Source organism: Nothoprocta perdicaria, unplaced genomic scaffold, assembly GCF_003342845.1.
Source record: "Nothoprocta perdicaria isolate Ctin4 unplaced genomic scaffold, notPer1 scaffold_147, whole genome shotgun sequence".
Lineage (NCBI taxonomy): Eukaryota > Metazoa > Chordata > Aves > Tinamiformes > Tinamidae > Nothoprocta > Nothoprocta perdicaria.
Window position 1 is genome coordinate 990,587 of NW_020454616.1, and position 24,903 is coordinate 1,015,489.

General features: G+C 46.5%; 1 protein-coding gene and 1 non-coding gene across 2 annotated transcripts; one reads left to right on the forward strand and one right to left on the reverse strand.

The window, feature by feature from the left end:
* Window positions 1–5,701: 5,701 nt before the first annotated feature.
* Window positions 5,702–24,903, forward strand: LOC112943413 (MARVEL domain-containing protein 3-like). Its single transcript, XM_026034563.1, has 3 exons — window positions 5,702–5,787; window positions 9,105–9,274; window positions 24,239–24,903. The coding sequence occupies exons 2-3, from the start codon at window positions 9,244–9,246 to the stop codon at window positions 24,901–24,903; spliced, it is 696 nt and encodes a 231-aa protein (XP_025890348.1). The 5' UTR covers window positions 5,702–5,787; window positions 9,105–9,243.
* TRNAE-CUC lies at window positions 19,814–19,885 on the reverse strand. Its single transcript has one exon. It is a non-coding gene; the product is annotated as a tRNA-Glu (tRNA).

Here is a 24,903-nt window from a genome sequence, read left to right on the forward strand (position 1 = left end):
TGTCCAGATGAGAAAAGAAAAATACTAGATGGGAGAGCAGATTAAGTGAGAGCAAAGTCAGGCTGCTCATAATTCCTACCTCTTGTAAAAGAGGCAAGAGCTCCTACCATGTTAATAAAACTTCATAGGTATTTTACTTATATAAACTTTCAAATAAAAGTCTGTAATGTATTGTAGTCATGCCAGGAAACAGCAAAGTGGCTTGAACTCATGGATAGCTCTTTTTATTGCAGTATCTTGCCTGCTTTACAGTTTACAGGCCAGCACTCAGAATTAGAGGTCCAGGAGTACTGGGACCTTCACAAAGGTCCACCAACACGAATTTTACAGCAAGCTGGATTGCAAAGACCTGAACAGGTTCAAGGTATCTTTGAGAAGTAAATTTAATTCTTGAAATACTTTTACATTTCAGTGATAACATAGGAAACTTCACCAGTAGAATTGCTATTAGCAAGGCTCCGAGATCTACTAAAAAATGAGTTCTTCCTCAAACTTTGGCAAAACGCAAAGATGGAATTCTTGACACAGAACAGTTAAGAAATGAGGGTGACAGTGAAGTGGATGGAAAACTGGCTGGATGGTAGAGCTCAGAGGGTGGTGATAAATAGGGATGAGTCTAGTTGGAGGTCTGTGGCCAGTAGTGTCCCCCAGCTGTTATGTCCAATGGAGTATTGGGTGCAGTTCTGGGCTCCCCAGTGTAAGAGGGACATGGAGCTTCTAGAGAGGATCCAGCGTAGAACAATAAAGATTAAGGGACCGGAGCATCAATCATATGAGGAAAGACTAAGCGAGTTGGGCCTATTTAGCCTGGAGAAAACTGAGATCTGATCAAAATGAATAAGTACCCAAGGAGAGAATGTAGGGAGGAGGGGGCCAAACTCTTCTTGGTGGTGGCCAATGATAGGACAAGAGATAACGGGTGCAAGTTGAAACACAGGAAGTTCCATCTCCATGTGAGGAGGAACTTCTTCACTGTGAGGGTGCCAGAGCAGCGGAACAGGCTGCCCAGGGAGGCAGGGACCCTGTGGAGTCTCCTTCTCTGGAGATCTTCCAAACCTGCCTGGATGCTGCCCTGTGCCCCGTGCTCTGGGTGTCCCTGCTGGAGCAGGGGGTTGGACCAGATGATCTCTAGAGGTCCCTTCCAACCTTAACCATCCTGTGATTCTGTGAGAAGTTTTAATGCTAGCAGTTCTGCAGATAATAAAAACTTGTTTTATTTTTACTTATCATTTTTGAAAGGGAAAAATGGCCACAACAGTGGTTTTGGATGGAAACATCCTTGCTGCCTGCATTCAGCCTGGTTTTAATGTGTCCCAGAAGCAGGCTGTTCCACAGGCACAGTCTAGATGTGGTGCAGTAAACTCCTGCTTGCCAGAAAACCACATCGGACGATCTTTAACTCAGAACTAGACAACTGCTCAGGAGACACCAGGAAGGACTCAGCCATGGAAAAGAAGCAATGGCCAAGCAAACAAGTGACATGCTGCCACCACATACAGCAACAAAAGAGGTCTAAGGATATGTTCTGTTCTGATACTTAGAAAAATATACATATATATTTGTAATAGCATATATCAAGGATACACTATTAATGCAAAGCCACTCATGTCTTTTTGCATATTTTTTGCTCAGGCAGTATTTGATATGATGATGTTTTCTTTCCACACTGACAGAAAAAAAAAAAAGAATCACCAACATATAACCAATTACTTAGTTCAAAACCCGGTTTACCTCCCATTCCAAAGACTGAAGATTTCAAAACCTCTGTTATTAGAGAAAAACTAAAAATCAAAAAGGAAACCTTCAACCCAAATACTTTTCCTGGTGTTTACAACAGATTTCATGCAAAAGAATGGGGGGAGAAGTAAAAAATGTTCCAAAGTTAATTTTAGTCCCACTGTTCTCAGGAAGCCAGTGTTCCCACCAAAAAACTGGCTTCAGTGATGCCTGCTCTGCCTGGCTGCAGAAATCTCTCCCTGGAGACCTAGTTGCTGCACCTACATCTAGATTGGTTTGGGGCCTAGGGTTTACTTTTTGGTTACACTGGGGCAAGTATCCAGGACCATGTTGACTTGCTCAAGAAAATTATCAGAAAAAATACATCAAGATGGTTAACACCTCATTTTCTGCAAAACACTCCCTCTGGAGCCAGCCCAAATCTGGTTACAACAGTTATTTCTACTACAAGGAGGAACTGGTGACAGAATCAGGTATCTCTTTCAGACAAAACTTCTTACGTACATTATCTAGTTCTTTTTTTTTCCCGCATCACGGTAAGCACAAGAAACAAGTCTTGTTTTAATGGTTCTCATCCAAATTCAGCTGCTACATAGCTAGTCCCTCCAAAGGTTCTTTCTTATTTTTCTCCTTAGAGACTTACTACTTCTACTACCTCTGCCTGGTTCTCCCTCATCAGCATCATTTTCTAAGGGTTGGTTCACTGGCTTTTATACATAAGAAACTCCAGCAAAGTTTGCCTCAATACCCACTATCCATTTTATGAGTTCCCATGGAAAACCTGCTTGGTCACGTCGTTAACTTTTTAATGAAAATCTTACTACATAATTCTGTGCAGATCATGGCCCTGTTACTTCAGCCACCTGGTTCCACAGTGTGTTTAACCAACCACTTTTTAAACACCCATTTTGCCTGCCTGGATCACTGAATTTTGCCTAGTCTGGAAATTCCTGTCAAGATATTCCTATACTTCAAATCCGTCCCCAAATTCTGTTTCCAGCCAAGCCTCCCTGTGACTTTTCTCCCCTTGGGCTAGTTTGTTTTTCTGCCACCAGAGCAGAGCATGTGTTGATATGAAAGCTGCTCACTAAAGGAGCAATAAAATCCCCCATGCCCAACAACCCAGAGCAGACACCTCTTCTGGCCATGACCAAAGAGAGCACTTCCCAAATGTAATTATCTAGACAGCAAAGCAGAATTCATAGAGGCACCTAAATCTGCCAAATGAGCCCAAACCACCTTTGCTTAGAGACTGGGAATAAGAAGCACTCCTGCTGCTTTCCTGTCTCTGCTATGGGGATGACAACTCCAAAAAGTAACAAGCAGCAAATAAGTGATTGGTAGTAACACCTCAAGCTGCAACTTCACATGTCAAGGCTTGAGTAAAATTAACTGCTCATCGCTGCCAAGAGAGGTACCCCTCTCCCCTCCTCTTCTTTCTTCCCTCTGGGACACATACTTCTGCCAAGGACTTGCTCCAGCATACGTTTAATTGCATCCCAAAGCCAATTCAACTCAGTAAAACAGCAGAAAGAAAATTATTTTTGGCTGGCAAGCAGGCTGAATTGGCTTGCCATGTGATCATGCAAGCAGCAGAGCTGGAGCAAGGTAGAGAGAAGAGCAGTCACACAGCTGGAAACAGGAACAGTAACAGAGAGGCCTAAGCAATGTGGGAACAGGGACCTGCTAGAAACACTGTAATGCAGCTCAGCTGGAGAGGGGAGTCGCAGTCTTGCTGAGGTCCAGCTATTTACAAATTTTTGTCTAATATCCAGTTCCCGTAGGTATCTCCTCATTGCATTGACTCCTCAGATGCCCACACGTTACCTAAAGGGGATTTTGGTTTTAGCCCTAGAATAGGATTACACTGTAACTGTTGCACATCTTAAACCCAAATCCAAGAGGAAGGAAAGGGATTTCCTGGTCCCAGCGCTGTGAAGGGCTGTCCCTGTAAGGCAGCACCGCAGGCCTAGGGAAGCTTTCCAAAACTCAGATTAGCACGGCACAGTATCACATCCACACCATTGCCCTACTCCTAAGGCTCAAACAATATTTCAGAATGAGACTCAGTAATGAAAAGCAGTTCATAGCCATACTGGCTCGTGCGTCTGCCTCAGGTTCTGTGCAAAATAGATGCACCTCCAAGAGCTTCTGAAAAGCGCCTGTTTTTAGCGGGTGGAGAATACACATCCTGAGGGTTCCAGCATCTCATTGCTTTGCTAGGGAAACTGCCCCGTTTCTGTCGTCCCACACCACAGGCCCACAGAGAGGAGCCGAGACCCCTCAAACGTCCACCTGCGTTTCAGCAGAGCACCACGAACGGAGGCAGGAGAGCACCAAGTCGGGTGCTCCGCAAGCACCGCAAGCCAGCTTTACAGCAAGGGGAAGTTCCTGGCCTCCTTTTCCAAGCCATTAGCTGGGTTAATTGTCTTGAAATAGCCTCTTCCTACCCATTTGCCTCTGGGGGCAAGTTTCTTCCCTTTCTCTTTTTTCCTTTTTGCCTTCTATCCTGTTGCGTTTTTATGTATACACCCAAGAGACTTGAAAGGCTAGGTAGCGCAGACAGAAGATAAATTAACTTTCTAAAAGAAAAGGAAAAAAAAATATTGGTGCTGAGGATGTGATTAAAAAACGAGAGAGACCCAAAAAAAAAAAAAAAAACCCAAGTTTTATCCTCTTGCAAGGCCACATTTCCCAGGTCCTGACTGGGCACCTCTTTATTTCTGGGTTAAGCCGAACCTGGCGCGGGGCGGGCGCGCACCTGGAGCCGCCTCGCACCGGGGCCGGGCCGGGCCGGGCCGGGGGAGGTGGCGCCGGCCCCGCGGGCCGCTTCCTGCTTCCTGGAGCCGCGGCGGCTCCGCGCGGTGAGTGCCGGCACCGAAATATAGCGATATCTGTGTTATTCGTTCCCCCCGTCCCCTTCAGGGCACTCGGGTTTGCTCCAAACGGAGCAGGGGGAACTTGTGCTTTCGCCGTGGGGAGCCCAGACGCGTGTGGAGCCGCAGGGCAGTGGGGCTGGGCTTCCCCCGAGAGAGACCGCGTCCTTCTTGCCCTTTGGCCGTCCTTTGGCCGAGAGAGACCCGTCCTTCTTTGCCCCTTTGGCCGTAAAAAGCAAAGGCAATTCCTGCCTTTCATGTCACCCCACGGAGGCAGAAGGGGAGCCCTTAAGGAAAGTCTTCGCTTGAGGGGCGAAAGCCGAATCACTTGGGCAAGAATGCAAAACGGGTGGTTAGGATGGTAAATAAGAGCAAAGATGCCCCCTCTGTCCCTTCCCGTATCTTGTACATTTAGTCTTAAGAGCACATCATAGTTTCTGTGAAGTTCCTGGAAGTAAGGTGCCTGTAGTCTTTAATACCAAATTATCAAGGCTAATTCTTCAGAGTCTTCCTGCAAGCGTAACCGCGTCTCAACACAGTTGTGTCAGTAACGCTTTTCCAAACCACAGACTGCCTGCCGTGGTTGTGCTGAAGTTCCCATTGGCGTTTCCCGTCCTCCTGGGGCAGGGAAGGCTTCATCCGGCACCTTCGGAGTTGCCCTGGATCTGGTGGCGATTATATGTGTGCTGGTGTTTGCTGTATTTGAGAGGAAACATCAGAGAAGTGTAATTTTCATACTCTGCATGGATAGCATGTGTTGTCTTGTAGCAGAGCTAGGGGAGAGTGAGAGCAGACCTAGCAAATAAATGTGTTAAATGTTGATTATAGGAAAAACTTCCTCCTTTGATGAAGCTGCTTTCAGTGTGGTTTAAAGGCCTTTGCTTCCTTCTGTTCTTCAGGAAGTCTTTACTGAATTTTGATTCAACGTGACAGGGATGTGTTCTGCAAGTGCTGGTCAATGAATAACCTAAAGTAGGGGTTATAAAATGAACTTTTTTTTCCTTCCCCACTGGCTCAGGAAGCTATTTCAGCCTGAAGGAATACATGTAAAAGCCAAGATGTCTCATCCGGGGGGGCAACACAGAAATAAGCAACGCTTGTACCACGAGAATCATGGATCTGATGGATACCAGGAGGAGAGAAGAGCGAGGAAGCCATACCCATGCAACGGGAGGTAGGTCCTCTCCACGCCACAGCAGCAGAAATCAAAGCAGGCCTGTAATTTGTCTTATCTTGTTTGTTGTTTTTGAACAACGCTCATATTAAGGTAACTTATCATCCCTGAGATGGTGCAGTGTGGTCAAGATCTTTTCCGAATCGGGGAGCTCTTTGCTGCTTTCAGGCTTGAAGCAGTTTTTAACCTTTTTCTTTGCACGGCGCTCCAGGCTGTCAGGAGACTTAGGAGTGGGGCAAGCAGCCGGCCAGCCCAGTGTGGACATTTCACGAGGCCCTCCGGGGGAGGTTGGGTCACGGGAGGTTCTAGGGTGGCTGCCCAGTCCTGGTCCCTGGTGCCCTGAAGGGGTGGGTCGGTGGCTGATGGTGGCCAAATAGCACCGTTTTGTTGCCCCACGTGGCACGGAGACTTCCTCCGGTAGGAGGCGGATGGGATGGGTGGTGTCCAGGTGTCCAGGTGTCCGGACGAGCTAATGGCGCGGCAAGCAGCCCGGGCATGGATAGCATCAAGACCTGAGAAAAGCTGAAATACTGGAGTCCTCCCTGATAATCACCCTGTGCCCCGTGCTCTGGGCGTCCCTGCTGGAGCAGGGGGTTGGACTAGATGATCTCTAGAGGTCCCTTCCAACCTCAACCATCCTGTGATTCTGTGATAATATGCATTTGAGTTAAAAAAAGTGAAATAAGGTTGGGGAGGGAGTTGCAGAGAACAGAAGTAATAGCGAGGAGAGTTTTGTGGACTGTAAGGAGTACTTGCATCTAAGCATAAAAGCCTGGATGATGGTAACACTAGTGTATTATAGAAAGTAGATATTTTTTTTCATTCTCCTTCATGAAAAAATGGAGAAACACAGGTACCAAGATGAGCCTAAAAATCACCCTCAAAGACTGCCCATAGCAAAGGGGGCTATTCAGAAGGATATACTTAAATTGTTGTGAGCATATTAAAAGTAAGAGCAGCAAATGGCAGAGAGATATTAAAGATACTTTTCCAGAAAAGGGATTATTTTTATAGCATCACTGAAGCGATGCATGCAAGATAGCTATAAATGAGGTCACCATTTCTTAGCAAAGCATCTCCGTTTTTGATTGATTGTTTTTTCCTTTGTTTTCCCTGCACCATTAGTTAAAAAGGACAGGTCTGGGGACAGGTGGAAGGACCATAAAGGCCAGCAGGCCGAGCCTGTATCCACCCGAGGCCAGAGCAAGGGAAGCTGAGGCCACAGATTTAGGATAGCTGTGAAGATCCTTCCCAGAGTCAAGTCAAGCATCGGAAAGGCGCCAGCCCTCACCACAGCTGCTCAAAAAACTTTTCCATCAGTTGTTTTGGTGGAGTTTGGCTTGCCCCAGCAGCACTGCCTCTGCTCACCTCCTCTGAATAAAACAGCTGCTTTCGTAAGGGAATTGCACTATTTTCTTGAAGATCTTTCTGACCCAAAGACATCCCAATACTACGGTTAAAGAGGCGGGAAGAGTTTTGTGGGAGCTGTAATTTGGGTGCCTGATACTTTCTTCCTTTATAAGCAAGGGTGTGGCCAGAGCCTCTCTTTTTCACAATGAGTTTGTGCCTGAAACTCCTACCCTGAAACTCCTACCCTACCCCGGCAAGGGGAGGGAAGGAGCTGGTTACACTGAGCTGGAAAGGCCTGGAGGAAAAGAGGAGCAAAGGTGGCCAAAGGAGGTAATTGTGAGGAAAACATATCTGAAGGAAAGTGTGTTTTTTAAAATTTTATTTATTTATTTATTTTTAATCATATTCAATTGCTGAACACCAGGCTTTTTTCCCTGCACTTTATTTTTTTCGTTTGTTTTTGCTTTTTTTTTTTTTTTTTTTTTTCTCCTCCTTTTTCTGGCAAATAGCAGGATACAATAGAGAGCAGCTGCATCAGAAGTACCAAAGGAATTGCTTTCAAGTTAACTGCAAGTCTTATAAATCACACGGCTTATTTAATTTATGTGACACAGCTGTGCAGGATGCTTTGGTAGTTGCACAAGACCAAGGACAAAGGTCAGAAAAATCGGGAATATTTCGGCCAAAACACAGATGTTGGCAGCTACGCATGGAGATGTTAGGGTTATTCCCTATATAGGGTCTTATTATTGAATGTCTTAATTAAAATGTAAAAACTACAAAGAACATGATTTAATGTGAATGAATGAGATTGTGTAGATTGAATCGGTGGGATTGGATGGAGAAGAACCTTAGTAAAGTGAAATGATACTAGGAAACAAAAATACAGTTGAGGAAAGCCCAGATCTGTGGTTAAGTAATTCAAGATAAATTCATAGGAAAGAAAAAAGGAGATTTAAAAGTAATAATGCTGAATAAGACTTGAAATACCCTTCATCAAAAACCTCTTCCAGACATATCTTAAGAAAATACAAGTTACAATTCTCTTGAAAATTAGGAACAGCGTTTAGATGAGATCAAACACCTAAAAACAATCTACACTGTGTTTCTTAAGTTAAAAAGAGCAAGATGTAATTCTCCCACAAATTAACCTAATATTGACCTCTCTCCCCCCGCCTTTTTTTTCCTCTTGTATTCTTAAGGCCACATCCAAGAGCTCCGTCTCCCATTTGGGGCAACCTCAGACATGAAACTGGAGATTATGGCTTAAGATGTGGAGCTGTAGTTGTTGCGGCAAAACTGAAAAAGACGATTCAGTTTTGAAATATGGGAATTAAGAGTCTAATCAGAGGCACAAAAATGGATCTTTTGCTCAATTTTAGATTCCTCTTCAGATATTGTCAGACTTAAAGGGAGTTTAGAAATAAAGAGAAAGCTCTAAATAAGCAAATATTTTTCCTTTTTAGAAATCTTCATCTGTTTTTTTTAATGGCTTTTATTCTTTCAAAAGGCATCTTTGTAAGACATGATAATTGGAAATATAAACGTGATACAACATCTACTTATAAAATAGTTATTCTCTTTTTAAGATTTATTATATGAAAAATGTCATCTTTATTTTCTAGGTTGCTAGAGACTAGTTAAAAATTATTGTTTTTCATGAGAAAATGTTTTTCCGTGTCTATGGAGAGGAGCTCCCCTCACACCCATCTCCTTGCTACCTTTTGCAAAGAACTCAGATAATTCAGGCACTCAACTTAGTGACTGCCAAACTTTCTAAAACACAAATGAATGATCAAGTGCAGATATCCTCATGAACGTGGACTTATGCACGTGTTGGGTATATTTTCTTTCAAAGCATGCAAGCAGCCAAAGTTAAGCAAGCCAGGTAGTTCTAGTAACACGTCCAAGTCTTCAGGAGAGAGCACGACCCAGTGAACATACCGTACCCCTTTTTGCTGTTGCAGATCAGTAGAAGACATCCGGAGTGGGCGGCATGCAAGGGCTTCCACTGTTCCCTCTGACCTTTCCTATAAAACCTCAGGAGCAGCACAGGAATATTATGACCTACCACCTCAGCATTATCCTTCCAAGGAGACCTTCTCGATGAAGTGCTCAAAGGTATGCACAATAAGAGGTATGTGAGCTCCTTCCTGGTTGCTATCTGTTCCTCTCCTCACAAAGGCCGATCTTGGCTTTGCTTTGTGTGTTCAGAAGCCCAATAAGGGAAGGCTAGAGGAATATTTGAAAACAAACGAAGAAACAGGAGAGTTAAAATTCATGAATGGCAGTAACAGCAGATTAGCAATGAGTTTCAGGCATCTGAAGACCAGATTTACAGAGGTGCTTGGATATCTGAAGGTGCAGCCAGTAAGCTGGTTTCGTAGAATGTGTGAGTGGGTCAGGCACCCAACCTCTCTGTTCTTGCAACAAAACTGAATCCGTGTCTCCTTCTCTGGAGATCTTCCAAACCCCCTTGGACGCAAGGAGCTCTGTGCCACGTGCTCCAGGTGACCCTGCGTGTGCAGGGGATTGGACTGGATGATCTCTGGAGGTCCTTCCAACCTCAAGGATTCCATGATTCTATGGTTGCTGGGGTTCAGGAGTAAAATAGATAATTGCATCTCTAAGCTATCAAATTTTGCTGCTAAAGCTTTGATGCTAAATCTGGTCTGATACAGTCTCCTCAGACCCCTTATCAGCTCTTGGTTCAGATCTCTTATCAACTCTTGATTTAATCCAATCACTGATACGTCTTTATAAATCAACACTGTGAGAGGCAAAAACCTTTTATGGATGTGAAAGCATGGAATTCTTGAAAAACATCTCCTGAATAAGTGACTGCCACATGCAGAGAAATGAATGTGGGAGGCCCTGGCACCTAGTTGACTTAGTTAACTCATTTCTCTAAACCATAGAGGAGAGAAAAAAAGAAAAGTAGCCAAACTAGCTCCCATTTCCAACCTTTCCTCTTCCAGGACAGGCAGTATCCTCATCTCCTTTGTAGGAAGGGCCCACTGCAGTCCAAGCTGAAACTTATGGCCAGGTTCAAAGTCACTGGGCAGGGACCCCAAACAGCCATGTGGTGTCATTCAGCAGGGACAGAAATGAAGGCTTTAGCTGTTGGAAGTAAATCGGAATATGTAACATAATCTTACCTCTTTGTTCTATGGAGAGATAAATGACAGACTCAATCTGCTTGTAGTATTTCTCTATATGTGAATGTGTGAGCAATTCTATGAATGAGCTTGAACTCCTTTTTTCTCCTGTAAATGTGCTCTCTAAGCTATTGTAGTTACATCTCCTCCGGCTGAAAAACAAACTGCCCACAGTGATACGCAGTTACAGCACCTTTACTGATCCAGAGCCGTGTTCGAGCAGCTTCAACATACTGAAAAATTTTAACTTGTTTCAGAGAAGCTTTAAAAACTCCAAGATTTATTTTATCACAGCTTTAGAAAAATCGAGTGGCAAGTTCTTTCTAGTTTTTATTTTCACTAACTGATAACTTAATATGACTGGGATTGTTTTTTTTCCATTTGCTTCCCTTTATTTCAGTGCATTAAAGATCATAAATGTTTTCAAATCTGCTAGTTTTGGATGTATCAGCTGAAGATGATGCTTTCACTGCCACTTCTCCCCCCGATATTGCTCAGTGTTTTCCTAAAGTTTAATATCTGAGCTTGAAGTGGCAACAGGGTGTGTGTGTGTGTGTGTGTGTGTCATATAGAAAATAAACCCTTTTATTAGCTGGTATATATCAAAAACTGTATAGAAGTTGAAGGTTGATGAGATTATGAAACTGTCTCCTCCCAACAAGCACACGTTTAATTTTTTTAAGTAAGATTCTGCAGAATTTCCTGGAATTGTTCTGTATTCCCTGCAGTCAGATAGTAAATGTTATAAACGAGAAGCTCTGTGAATTGTTTAATAGGAAGTCGACTACATGTGAGCTAGTTTCTTACCGCACAAAAATTCCAGGAAGCACCTATTTAACCATCTCTCTCTTCTGCCAATGATTTATCATTACTTTGGTCAAATCTTCTCTCCCAACCTGCTCTCATTCCAAAATAAGTTAGTACCAAGCATGGTAAATCAAGTGACCTACCACAACCTTTTCCAAAGAAACATTAGAACTGTGAATCTTCATTTCTTAGCATGGCTCACCCTCTTCATTTCTTTCTTTTGCTTTTGGCCCAGCAAACACGTGTGTGCTCTTTGTGTGTGTTGGCCTGGTTGGAAAGCTAGAAGGCAACTCTAAACAGGGAGAGCTTCTAAAAGTACATTTGCCTCACCCATGTGCCTTCTCTTCGTCTATTCTTTTCCCCAACAGTATCTTCCCCCAAAATAAAGGTAGATTTCTGAAATAGGCAGTCATTTTTTGGGGGAATCCTTCTAACACCTGGGCTGCAAGCAGTGGCAGGAAAAAACAATCAAATAAAAAAAACCTTGTTCTCGTATCTTTTGTTATTCTCTCCCCTCCTCCCTCTTTCCCTCTTTTTTTTTTCCCCCAACAGTTGCATTAAGAATGTAAAAACACTGATATAATGAATAAAAACAGCTAACAACTCATACCAGTCCCATTTCCCAGGAGAGGTGTTCAGTATTATCTCAGAAACTTCAAATGTTAGGACTAGTTACATTTTAGGCAGGACACAGTTAAGACATGTTAGGCACCTAACTAGGTGTCCTGCCTAACAATATACCATAAATGCCAAAGTACCAAATTCAGGAAGACTGTGGGAATTAGGACCAGTAGAGAGTGAGTTGTAGAGTGAGTCCTTTCCCAACTGCAGGGGTTTGCAATTTTCTGAACTAAAGAAGCTGTATCCATGTCTGTTACATTTAATAGCCCCCTTTGAATTTGTTTGGCTTCCGCATTATCCTGGGATGGGGAGTTCCACAGGTAATTCATAGCTTCTGGAGGAATACTGCTTTGCTTCATAGAACTTTTTTAAAGGATTCCTCTGCTTCTGGTAATATTCAAAACAGCTAATGTTAGTATCACATATTCACCATATGTTATCATATCCCTATGATTTATATTTTTAGAGCAAAGTCTTTCTTTTCTTCCTGCCACTGAAGCCCATCTTTTCTTTGCAGACTGAAGAACAGTCTGCTAGTAAGAGTCACATCTTTCCACTTCTCTCCTCAGTCAGTTAGCTGATCCATCAGCTGTTCCTTTTGGGATGGACTGCCTGGAATCACATTCAAAATCCAAGACGTAAATTCCCAAAGGAGCCAGACAACTGTGTCCTGGTTCTAGGTCTGTAGTCCTATCCTAATGTTTTCTAGCATTTGCTCTATTGGTTGTCTGTCAGTGAATAGTTTTCAGGGAAGTTTACGTGCTGTCTTTCCTGAGGGGAAAGGTTTTATTTAGAATCCATCTGCCCATATGTGGGCAGATTTTGTGAATTATGCATTTTTTTACACAAATTTGTGCAATTATTAATATGGACTTTATCATCCCATTTTTCAGTGTCTTCCAAAGCATTAATCTGTGCACTTCCTTTGGTGTTTTGGTTGAAATCAGGTGTGCACTTTTGATCCAAGTCTGTTAGGAGTGCCCACTTAGAGCCCTTCAGATCACATTAAATGCGAGGATGAGCTGTGAGTGCTATCAAATGCTCTGTGCTTTGGACCAAACTGGAGCTAGAATGAGGTATTTGTCACCCCAGAGTGCAAGTGTGGGCCCTAGGAGTTCAGCTCCAACAGTTTCACTCTACAGATCCACTCCCATTGCGCAGTTGATGTGGACAAGGCTAGTGACCACAGGCAGGAATAAAGTTTGACTCTTACCTGTTTGAAAGCCAGTCATTTCTTGTTAGCTTTTACTTTCTTTTAAGCCATCCTGATCTGTAGGAGGAGCTTCACTTTTGTCCCTTGGCGGCCTGGGTCATTAAGAGCATTTGGCCAGAGACCTTGTCCCAAACTTTGCAGAAAATCAAGAGCATCAGCACTTGGATGGCCCCCCTTCTTACATTTGCTGACTCTTTCAAGGGGGTTCCTCTGGGCAGCTTCTGAGTCTTCCCTGCTGTGCTGCCTTCCTCTCCAGCTGCTACCTGCTCTTCCTCACTAGGAAGTCAGACTCCAAATTGGGAAGGCCCCAGAACATCTATGTTCCCATAGGAGGGAAGGAGACTTAACAACAGGTTATGGACTGATGTCTTGCTGTCCTGTGTAATTATATGAGAACTGGAAATAAACTATCATCTCTGACAGAGACAAACCTTTCCTTATCTGAGGAACTAGCACATTTCCCACCATTTCCTACAACTTATATGTGCAGTGTGTGCCATTTAAAGCAGCACAGGTTGACAAAGGTTGACAGAATTTTTAACCTGGGAATACTTGAACAACTGCATTTCTCTCACCAGAAAACTTTCAGCTTGCAGTTCACAGTTAGTGCACTCAAAGATGCTGGAGATCTCCCCTCAGAGTAAGAAAACTAAACTAGCCATCACATATTTGCTTAGTCAAGTGCAGTGCTTTTGGCTACCAGAGGGAATGAGAAGTGCTCGAGGCTGGTTCCTGTGATGCCTCCTTCACAGTTGAGTAGTCAAAATCTGAGCTAAACCTGAGAAGAATTGCTCATCCTAAATCAGTTAGATAGTTGAGTTGGCCAATGGACTTCAAAAAAAAAAAAAACCAAAAAAAACCCAGGTTTTATTTTTATGATGTCTGTCGGTATGAAAGAAATAGAGAAGTGCTGTTGCATGACACTGCTTCCTTTAATCTTGTTTAAACACTCAAAGTAAACTAAGTTTCTCCCATCTTTGGTCAGTATCTGATTCAGGAAAAGCTTGTGTTTTTGCCTTGTAGGGAGTTGTACTCTGCTAGTCATAATTTCTGTACTACGTAACTTATTTTTTAATTCTTCCACCCACTTGGCGCTGAAGAGAGACAGCACTGAAAAGGTTAGAACGAAATTTGAGGGGGAGCAAGTATAATTGAATCCCTGTTCTTTGATGCCATGAATGCAGCCTAAACAGTCACCATGAATAGTGTCAGATTTCTTAAGCATATTGTAGGCGCTTCCAAACAATCCTGTCTTTAACCTACTTTCTAAAATCCACAGTTCTTGTAAAGCCTTCAAACCAATTTCCTCTCCGAAAAAAAAGACAGCATTACAGCCTATAACAAGGAAAGTCTCTGATTTCAGACATAGCCAGGAAGAAATCTCAAACTAAATTTATTTGAAGAAGAAAATAGAGTGCAACAGTGACTTTCTGCAGGATGTACTTATGCTTTAACAAGCCAACATTAATTCAAATGTAAACAACCATAAGCTTTTGTTTTCACAAACACAGTCCAAGTCTTTTCCTGTGGCTATGCATGCTGGCAAAGAGTCATAGACTGGAAAAAAAGGTTGAGGGGAAAAGTCACCCTGAATGCTAGTTGGTCAGGCTAGTTGACGTGGGCCTTGAGTTGTGCCGAGGTTCACAGATACTGTGTGGCAGTGTTGCATCCCACCCCATGTCCTCGGGGTCAGTCCAGCATGTGGACAGGAGGGGAAGAGCCCTTTGCAGAGCACCCGGATCGCTCCCAGGGCTTTGGAGAACCTGCGGGAAGCAGCAGGCTGCAAGAGTTAGGTGAACCTGAAGTTAGGTGGCCTTCTGTAATTTCAGTTGTGTTCAAAGCCATGCAAGGGTCAGTAAGTGTCTGTAAAGCAGGTAACTGGGTGAAAACAGGAATTTGAGAAATGCATTCAGCAGCAAATGTTAGGCTTGCCCAACAGTGTGGTCAGTAGGATACGACACATTTATATGGAGGCAACCAAGAGGATCAGAAGCTGCTGTGTTTTTCTAGTCATCATCTTTGTGGTTTGCCTCTGCAGCCCACTGCTCTTAGCTCTTTTATATGCTGCTCAAGCCTGCTGTGCAGTGTTCATGTGGCACTTAAAATCAAATTAGTTCTGCTGTTAAAATGGAGTAATAAGTTTCCATAAAGTCTCTTTTATAATTAGCTGGCTTTTCCCTCCTGTTTGTTACAAAGCGTATATTAAATACAGTGTGACTAACGGACTACATTTGCCAGCAGGTTTTTTTAATCCTGTAATGGGGAGGACATGATGCCAAGTAGTGGGAATTGGGCAGAGCTACACAGATTAAGCTAATCCAGATTATTTAAAAATGCTTAATTAAAAATGCACTGCAACACGATCGAGCGCGTAGCAGAGCTGCAGGACGCCTCCCGGTTAGGAATTTGCCAAGCAGTAGTTCATTTCTTAACACTGAGGGTGACAGAGCCCTGGGATAGGCTGTCAGGAGGGGTTGTGGAGTCTCCTTCTCTGGAGGTCTTCAAAACCTGCCTGGATGCCGCCCTGTGCTCTGGGTGTCCCTGCTGAAGCAGGAGGCTGGACTAGATGATCTCTAGAGGTGCCTTCTAGCCTTAGGGATTCCATGATTCCATGATTTGGAGGCAAGGCTCCCCACGCAGATGTGAAATGCCCCGGCTCTGAGCACTCAGCACGGCAGGAGGGTGGAGGGGGCTCTGCGTGTTACCACCAGCAGGGTGGTGTCTGGCGGGCGAATTGCCCCGTACACACGGGGGGCTCTGCCCACTCTGCCTCTGCATGGGGTGTTTCCCTTGGGGGCTCTGCTAGTGCACGGGCTGCTGCTGCTCCTGGGGACGACTTTCCTGCGGCAGCAGGGAGGGATGCTGGCAAGGTCTGTGCTGGCTCTTGGGTCTGCGTGAACACCCGCCGGCGGCACCGTTCCCTGCTGGGGAGCCGAGGTCAGCTCTGCTGATCCCGTGCAACCTGGCTCTCCCAGACGGATCTTCCCCTTGAATGGCAGCTCCTGAAGGTCGCTGGCAGGGAGTTGCCTCGTTTGTGTGCAGCGTAGCTGAGTTTCCTGAGCAAGCTCACTTAAAGGAAGTAAAGAGAAAAAAAAAGGAGTCAGGAATGTTGCTCACTGGGTAGGACAACCCACAGTCCATAAAGTGAACCCCAGCCCTGGGGTTCCCCCAGCCTCAGCAGGGCAGTGCTCACCACAGCAGCAGTAACCTCCCCGTCTTTGTCGTTACTCAAGGCAGTTCAGCTGCAGTTCAGAGGGAAGGAGTGGCGTGGAAAGTTGGCATGACACCTTAGCACAAGAGCCTTTCATTGTTCTCTGGGCTTATTTATTTATTCATTTTTAAGGAACTCTTGCAAGTTTGTTTCAGCACCAAGGTATTTAATTACTGCTTGGGAGAACTATGGGTACATGAGGAAGAGAGATCGTTCCCCAAGATAGAGCACATGAGGTGACCCACCTCCATTTCACGTGCAGCTGATGGAGGCCCTTCACAGCCATCACACCGAAATTAGTGTGACCAAGAACTACAGGTCAGTGCAATAGCTTTGGCTTTCCATCCGCTCCAAACTTCTGGCAGATGTCTTGTGCCAGGCCAACAGGAGAGAGTCCAGAAGTGATGCCCTTCAGAAACTATTAGGAAAGCACTAGTAGGCCAGATCTGCTGTTGCAGGGGATGTTGTATCTTGATGGCAAGTAAATCTTACATGTCCCACAGTGATGGGGAAGCTGTATAGGAATAGAAGCTGCTGAACTCGTTCTTCAAATTAGGTTCAGTGTTTTCTGTGAAAATTGGACAGCTCAGTTTGGAGGATGAAGGGGGAACTGCTAGAACCAGCAGAAACGAGTAAGTGAGCTTTGTTCTCCAGAGAACTGGAGAACTCCAGTAACTGTAGTTACTGCCTGAAGGCTCCCAGCCAGCGTGAAGCAGCTGCTGTCCGCTACCTGGCACAGTAAGTACCAAAGGTGGCAACCCCGTGCCCCACAGCGTAGGGGCCAGCTGGCAAACGCAGCAAGAGGAGGAGGCTGTGGCGGCCACCATGCCTGGTCCTGCCACCTGGGCATTCCCTGGTGCCAAGATCCAAGTATGGCCTGCCGGGCTGTCGCCAGCAAGGCCCGTCTGTGACTCTGGAGTGGGGTGAGATGGGGGCAAGGGCAGGGCTGGCTCATGTGGGGCAGAATTCCCTGTTGGGAAGGCAGTACAGGAGAAACCAGGTCAGCGGGGCTTGGCTTGGGCCTAGGAGCTTCTCTGAATCGCTAGAAACAAGGCTGTCGTCTTCGGAGGCTTCCTAACGGAGCAATTATCTTTATTAATGAGGGACAACTTGTTAAAGTACACTACCAGTGCTTCTTTTTAGAGCACATAAATCATTTAATTTTCTTAGTTTTAAACTGTTTTTGTTCCTGTGGATTTCCAGTAAGGCGTGCACTGAAACAAAGGGGAAAAAAACAAGCAACTAAGCATGTGTTAGGCACTTATGTACCATGTAAATTTAGTTGGCTCTGAGAATATAGTTCCCTTGGGTTCTCTGAAAAGCCAAGATTCAGAGAAGAACTGGTGGCATTGCCTAACTCCTGAGTTTTGGAATTTTTTTCCTTTGAACATTACTCCATGAGGGGGATTTTAGCCCAACTCGGTGAGAGCCTAAATCCCATCGCTGGCTCAAGAACAGAGATCTCCACAAGCAGTGGGGGTACAGGAGCTTGGGCATGGGGGGTGGTCTGTGTAGTACAAAGTTGTCTGTGGCCCTGATCCTGCGTCACTGAAGTTGGCTGAATTCTTGTTATTGCTTTTAATAAGAGTAGGACTTTGTGTCTGCATACATAAGGGGAGTAAAACTCTTTATCGTAGTACTTTGCATCCAGATTTAGTGCTTTTTAATCCACTGTGACTGCTGTCTCCATTTCCCTTGTTTAGTTCTTCTCCATTGCTTTGGGCCCTCCCCGCTCCAGGCACATTTTTGGCCCCTTCTAGAAGCAGAACTTCTTCCTGTGACGCTTTTTCTCCCCCTATCCTATTGCTCCTGCTCCCAGCTCAGTCTAGCACAGCAGCAACTGAAGCTGTACGTAGAGCTGTATCTTTACTCTCTGTGGCTTGCAAAACCTGCACTGGCAAGAGAAATTCTGCAGAAGGGACCCTTTTCAGGACTGCCTCCTGCTTTTGTAAGCCACTATATCACAGAATCATAGAATGCTGAAGGTTGGAAGGGACCTCAGAGGTCATCGAGTCCAACCCCCCTGCTCACGCAGGGTCACCTACAGCACGTGGCACAGGGCTGCATCCAAGTGGGTTTTAAAGATCTCCAAAGACGGAGACTCCACAACCTCTCTGGGCAGCCTGTCCCAGTGCTTTGTCACCCTCATAGTGAAGAAATGCTTCCTTAAGTTCCTGTGGAACTTCCGATGCTTCAGTTTGTGGTCGTTTCCTCTAGTCCTGTCGCTGTCCACCACTGAAAAGAGGCCGCCCCCCTCCTCCTCACTGCCTCCCTTGAGGTATTTATACACACTGATCAGGTCCCCCCTCAGCCTTCTCTTCTCCAGGCTGAACAGGCCCAGCTCCCTCAGCCTTTGCTCACAGGGCAGATGTTCCAGGCCCCTGATCATCCTCGTAGCCCTGCGCTGGACTCTCTCCAGCAGCTCCACATCCTTCTTGTCCTGGGGAGCCCAGAACTGGACACAGTCTCCAGATGTGGCCTCACCAGGGCTGAGTAGAGGGGGACGATCACCTCCCTCGACCTGCTGGAGACGCTCTTCTTAATGCACCCCAGGATCCCGTTGGCCTTCTTGGCCACCAGGGCACACTGCTGCCTCATGGTCAACTTGTCATCCACCATGACACCCAGGTCCCTCTCTGCGGGACTGCTCTCCAACAGGTCCACCCCTAATCTGTACTGGTGTCCAGGGTTATTCCTCCCCAAGTGCAGGACCCTGCACTTGCCCTTGTTGAACTTCATGAGGTTTCTAACTGCCCAGTCTGTCCAGGTCCCTCTGGATGGCAGCAGAGCCCTCAGGGCTATCAGCTACTCCACCCAGTTTGGTATCGTCGGCAAACTTGCTGAGGGAGCACTCCAGCCCTTCATCCAAGTTGTTAATGAATAAGTTGAACAGGACCGGACCGAGGGCCGACCCCTGGGGGACACCACTAAGTACAGGTCTCCAGCTGGACTCCGTACTGCTGACTGCCACTCTCTACACCCTGCCACTGAGCCAATTCCTAATCCACCTCCTCATCCGCTCATCTATCCCACACCTTCGGAGCTTGCCCAGGAGGATGCTGTGAGGGATGGTGTCAAAAGCCTTGCTCAAGTCCAGATAGATGACATCCACTGCTCTGCCCTCATCTATCCAGCTAGTCCCTCCTTCATAGGAGGCGATCAGGTTAGTCAAGCATGATTTCCCCTTGGTGAATCCATGCTGGCTGCTCCTGAGCACCTTCTTCTCTTCCATGTGTCTGGAGACACCTGTTCCATCACTTTCCCGGGGATGGAGGTGAGGCTCACCGGCCTGTAGTTACTCGGGTCCTCCTTCTTGCCCTTTTTGAAGACCTGAGTGACATTGCCTTTCTTCCAGAAAACCAACCTCCCCTGTTTTCCAGGACCTTCCTAAGATGATGGCGAGCAGCTCAGCTACTGACCTTCCTTTTGTTCTCAATATATTTGAAGAAGTTTTTCTTGTTACTCTTGACATCCCTTGCCAGATTCAATTCCACATGTGCCTTAGCTTACCTTGTAGCATCCCTGCATTCCCTGAGAAGGTTCCTGTATTTCTCCCAAGGAGGCTGTCCTTTCTTCCACATTCTGTATACTGCTTTCTTCTGTTGCAGTTTTGCCAGGAGCTCCCTGCTCATCATGCAGGTCTCCTAAAGGGCTGGAAAATTGACATTCCCTGACCGGGAATCGAACCCGGGCCGCGGCGGTGAGAGCGCCGAATCCTGACCACTAGACCACCAGGGAGACCTATATAGAGGGTTAAACTACTTCTCTGTTCGTTTGGAAGAAAAAAAAATAAAAACTGGAAAGCTACCCAAACTGGGGAAAAAATCTTTTAGTGAGAAAGTCTGGGTGAACTATCATCAGCCTGTAGCCTCAGTTCCTGAGGCAAGGCCAAGGCACAGGGGAGGAGGACACGCTGAAGGGCCCGTCTATGCTGCAGGCACAGGCTTTCTTGCCAGCTGCAGAAACAGGAGCGACCATGAGCTGCCTATTTCACTTGCTGCACGTACCCCCACTCAGATCCCGCTGCCTGAACATCTGGGACATCCTGCTGCAGTGCCTGGACGAAGATGCCTCATCAGAGCCTCCAACAGACAGGACATGAGCACACAGCTGCCATAGGGGTTTGCACACAGTCAGCCCCAGCGTGGTTTTACAGGGCAGGATGTGCAGATTTAGCAGCTTGCCTTTCCTGATGAGGGGAGGTTCTGGTCCATCGCTGGTCCTGGCCGTGTGATCTCCTCTGCTAATCTCAGGCCAGCAGTGTTGCTCATCAGATCCTTCTGTGACTCACTTTTCAACTTGCTGAAGTTGCAGGAAAAAAAACAGTACACAGAGAGAGCAAGTTGAATACATTCATGTTCTTTTATTTAATATTGTCTCATGGAAGGGTCTAATGTCAGGCCAGAGTGATTGATTACTGGTCACAGGAAGAAAGTGCTGACTGCACAGCCAAGAGTAGGAGCCCTCAGATGAAGCTCAGCTGCTTGTGGAGCCCTATCCTTGCAGCCTCACAGGTTGCTCTGCTGCATGTTTGAGCCCACCCTTTGACAGAAGATCCAACCATGGATTAGTGCCATGGCAATAGCAAAGCATGCACCCTCCAGCAGAAAGAAAAGAAAGATGCTAAATAATAAATGGTTTAAATAGGAAGGCTGCATTCAGTTGAGGGTTTGGTTCAGCAGCCTGTAAACTTGCAGCAAGAAGGTTTGGATTCCAATTAAGTTAACATGTGTGACACATCTAAGTATGTGGAAATTTGGATTTTATAGAATGAATGAGGCAACTCTGGCAACACCCCCTACCTTCCTGTTTGCATCAGCTTTTACCACCTTCCGTACTGAAAACCTGTGCAGAAGAGAAGCATGGGAAAAGAACAGGGAATGCAGGCAGGCAATCTTAAGTATCAGCACTTGCTAGGATGGAGAGGGTTTGTTCCCCATTCACTACATTAATTTTAATACAAAACATTATGATTTTAGATGAATCATCGGCTTTTGAACATGGAAAGACTGGAGGGGTGCACACAATCTGCTTAAGAAGTTCTGAGATTTACAGACCTCCTGTCATTTTATACTCAAGTCTTGCAACACAGCCATTGCTGCATGGGATTAGGGAATAGTTGTAAACATGATTAAAAAACTTCTGCTTGGGAGGAAGCTTTTGGCAGAGTAGGTTTTGCAGCTGTAGCTCTTAAGATGTAGCAGCAAACCAGCCTGTGAAGAAGGAACAGCAGTGCAGGCACAGAAGCACGTATCTGAACGCAGCCCACTTCCTTACACAGATCTCTGCTGGAGCAGATCAGTTAGCAAGCCCTGGCAGAGGTGAGATTCAAGATTTGGTTAGTGGCCTTTTATTCTTTACTTAATCCTGTCTAGCCTAATGTCTGTGCTAGTACAGGAGACGTAGGTCAGCTTTTAACTAACACAGGCCAAGATCAGGCAAGGCTTTGGGGCTGCCCAGGTCGAGATTTGAACATGCCAAGGGGATTCATGTTTCAGTCAAAAGCCTAATGCTTGCACAAGGCCTTCGAGATACATATTGCCATTAATTGCCTGCTGCTGTCACAGACCCTGCTGGCTCTCGTGGTAGGCTTGTCATGCACAGCCACCCGCCTTGGCTGACACAGTGTTGGGCATTTGGGGATTTCTTTAGTACGAGAGCCTTAAGTTTTTGCACATTCTTTGTAAGTCATTGTACATGTTGCAAATCATGGTAGGGAATTTGCTAATGAAGCCCTCTATTGTTGTCCATTGTTAGTCACCCTAACCAATGTGGAGCTGGCTTCTGCAGAAATGCTCAGGTATCTACACAACCTCTCCAACCCAAATTCCCTGCCTCAAGGGTGTTTTTAAAGCATGCTGTAAAGTTGTTATATACGTGCAGTTAAAAAATATGCTAGTAGACCCACACCAATCCCTTCTCGCATCCTATCAAAAAAAAGACACCTGACAGACCTGCTGTCTCATTACCAGCAGTTAGTCAACTCAGTGAAATCTAGAGCCTGCAAACACATTTTGTGTGAATACCCAGAAGTTTTGGAGCAGAGTCACTGAGGAGTGGGGCCAGTTATTTTCATGTTGTTGCAAACAGAGGGAGGTGAGCAGCAGGTGCCAGCCGCTCTGACGAACAGAAAATGGCCTTTTCTGGAGCTCAGCAAGGTGAGGTAGAGCAACAGCGGACACTCGTGGGGCAGAGCATCTCACTAAAAAGCCGCAGAGCACAAGGAAGCTCTGAGGAGAGAGGAGGGGAAAGCTGCCTGAATTCCCATCTTTCAAGTCCCTAAACAGATTAAAACCCTTAATAGGTTTAAGAGGTTTTCATTAAACAGTCTTTCCTCCCTGTAAGGAGGCCCCAGAACCGTTCTCTGAGGGAGCATCTATGAAGTTAGTGTAACCCTTAAAGAGGGCAGCACTGCCCAAGGGCCCTGAGGTCCAAAGGGCGGTTCCTGCGTTCAGAAGGCAGGTTGTACAGCGCAGATGGGGTAGCCACTGTAGTATAGATGTAGTATAGATGGTGTAGATGATAGCCCCTCCAGTTGCAGTCCGGCTCCTGCATTGCACTTCCAGAATGCTTTGAACAGCCTGGATTGAGGACTCCATGCAGCGACTCCATATAGTGACGCTTGAGTCTCCTGACTGCAGAGTTTAATTCAAGAAGGCCCAAATCCGGTCTCATAGACCGAGGTTTAAGCTTCTCCATTCACGAAGCTTCACAAATACTTCCTTTGATGCCGAGCCACAGCATGGTTGTTGAACAGCTTCAACCAAGTAGCTGTGTTGATATATAGGGAGCCCATGCAGCCTCAGCCCCACAGGGAGGGCAGGAGGAGCCAAGAAGCCTTCGCTGTGGCTCTCTCAGGCTTTCCTCAGCCAGAAGCATCTGGCAGCACCAGGGAGGAATGTGTTCTCTTCCCCGTGTGCTGCTTTTTCCCTCTGTTCCCAAGCCCGTGCAGGCAGGCGGCAGCAGAGCACTTATCCCGCCGGGAAGGGCCGTGCGGATCTGCCGGAGCAGCAGCAGATGGAGGTGTGTGGGCAAGGCGCAGCTCCTGCCCCACCTGGAGACAAAGAATGGAGCCCGCTGCCTGCTGCCTGGCACCCTCCTCGGTCAGACGGCCGGGGATCAGCCCCACAAGTCAGTAACTCGCTCAGGGCACGTGATGCACTGGGGGATTTCGCTTCCCAACTGGGCAGCTCCAGCTGCTCAGAGCGTCCACATCGGTCACGTTTGCTAATCTTAGTCCGACCCCTAGTGAGCTTTCACAGAATGATCAGTTTTGTCTGTAATCCCTGCTGCTCCTGCCTCACACACGCCTACCAAGGAAAGATGTCCTTTATCCAGACTTTTTTTTTAAACCTCACTTATCTTACCCATAGCATCATGTAAGAGAAGAGTTGGCACGGATGCTGTAAGACTTTTTCTTGTCAAAATGGGCATGGGTAAGAGAATGAATAAAGTCGTAGGAAATTCTCTTAACTTACCTCCACATATAACATGTTTTCCTCCTCCCCTTGTCCTTTTTTCCTGGAAGTAACTGTTTCTTGAGATTTTTGTCTGAAGGAGATGGAGTGAGAGTTGTATCTATAGATAAGTAGTTTAAGTTAACAAGCACATAAAATGTGCTTGAAAACAGATGTATAAGTTAAAGCAGTAAGAACACTTTTAAGGACATAACTAGCACAATTTTTCAAGCCATTAGAAGCTTCTAGGTTTTTGTCAGCCTTAACCTCAGTGTTTTGCTCATACTGGATATTTCTTGCTCGGTGTATTTAGGCCAAGTAGTTACAGGCCAAAATACAATCGCTGTTCGCTTTCCTTGGCAACGCCACAAGCGCAGTAAAATTTTTATGGATTCCTTTCCCCTTTGGAGATGCATTTATCAAGCACACTGACAAATGAAAAAAACAGTAATTTGCCCAACCTTTGAAAAGTGCCCAGGAGAGCTCATGCCTCTTTTTTAAAGGAAGGCTCTGCTACAGCTCTACTTGAGAGCACTATCTCGGTAGCAGTTCATGTTTTGCTCTTTGTCTCTTCGGTGCCCTGCTTTCCCCTGCTTTGTGCAGCATGTGATTTGGATGCCCATTCTCCTTGCAGGCATCTTGAAGTTCGTGGAAATCACCGTTAACCTGCTGGTGCTGATCTGCGTGGGTGCCGCGCAAGCCTCCGTCGCGGGCTTCACCTCCTTCGGGGGCCTGGGCTCCTTCAACCTGAACTCGGCCTACAGCCCCTTTGAGGGCACTGAGCTGCGCGAGGTCAGGGAGCTGGACATGCAGTTCACGCAGATGAGAGCCCCGTGCGTGTACGGCGGCGTGGCCTTCAGCTTAGCCGCGGGCTCCCTCACGCTCCTCTTCCTCGTCGCGGGGGCAAAGCCCGTGGAGCGCCTCACGGTGCGGCTGCTCGCCGCCGAGTGCGCCTTCAACGTGCTGGCAGGCGCCAGCTACGCGGCGGCCGTCGGCCTCTACCTGCACTTCGTGTCGCAGGTGAACGCCACAGAGGTGTGCCAGCGGCGCGAGCGGCTGTACGCGCGCCGGGGCTACACGTCCATGCGCTGCGCCGTGCAGGGCGGCGACGCCGCCGTCGCCCTCTTCGGCGTGGCTGCCGCCTGCCTCTACTGCGCCAGCCTGGTGGCGAGCGCGCGCGCCCTGCGAGTCGTCCGCGCCCGCCGCCACCGCCCCCCGAGCGGCCTCGGGGAGCGCCCCGCGGGCCGCAGGAGCCCCGAGGGGCGCCCCGGCGCCCACGCTATTGCCACCCTGGTGTAA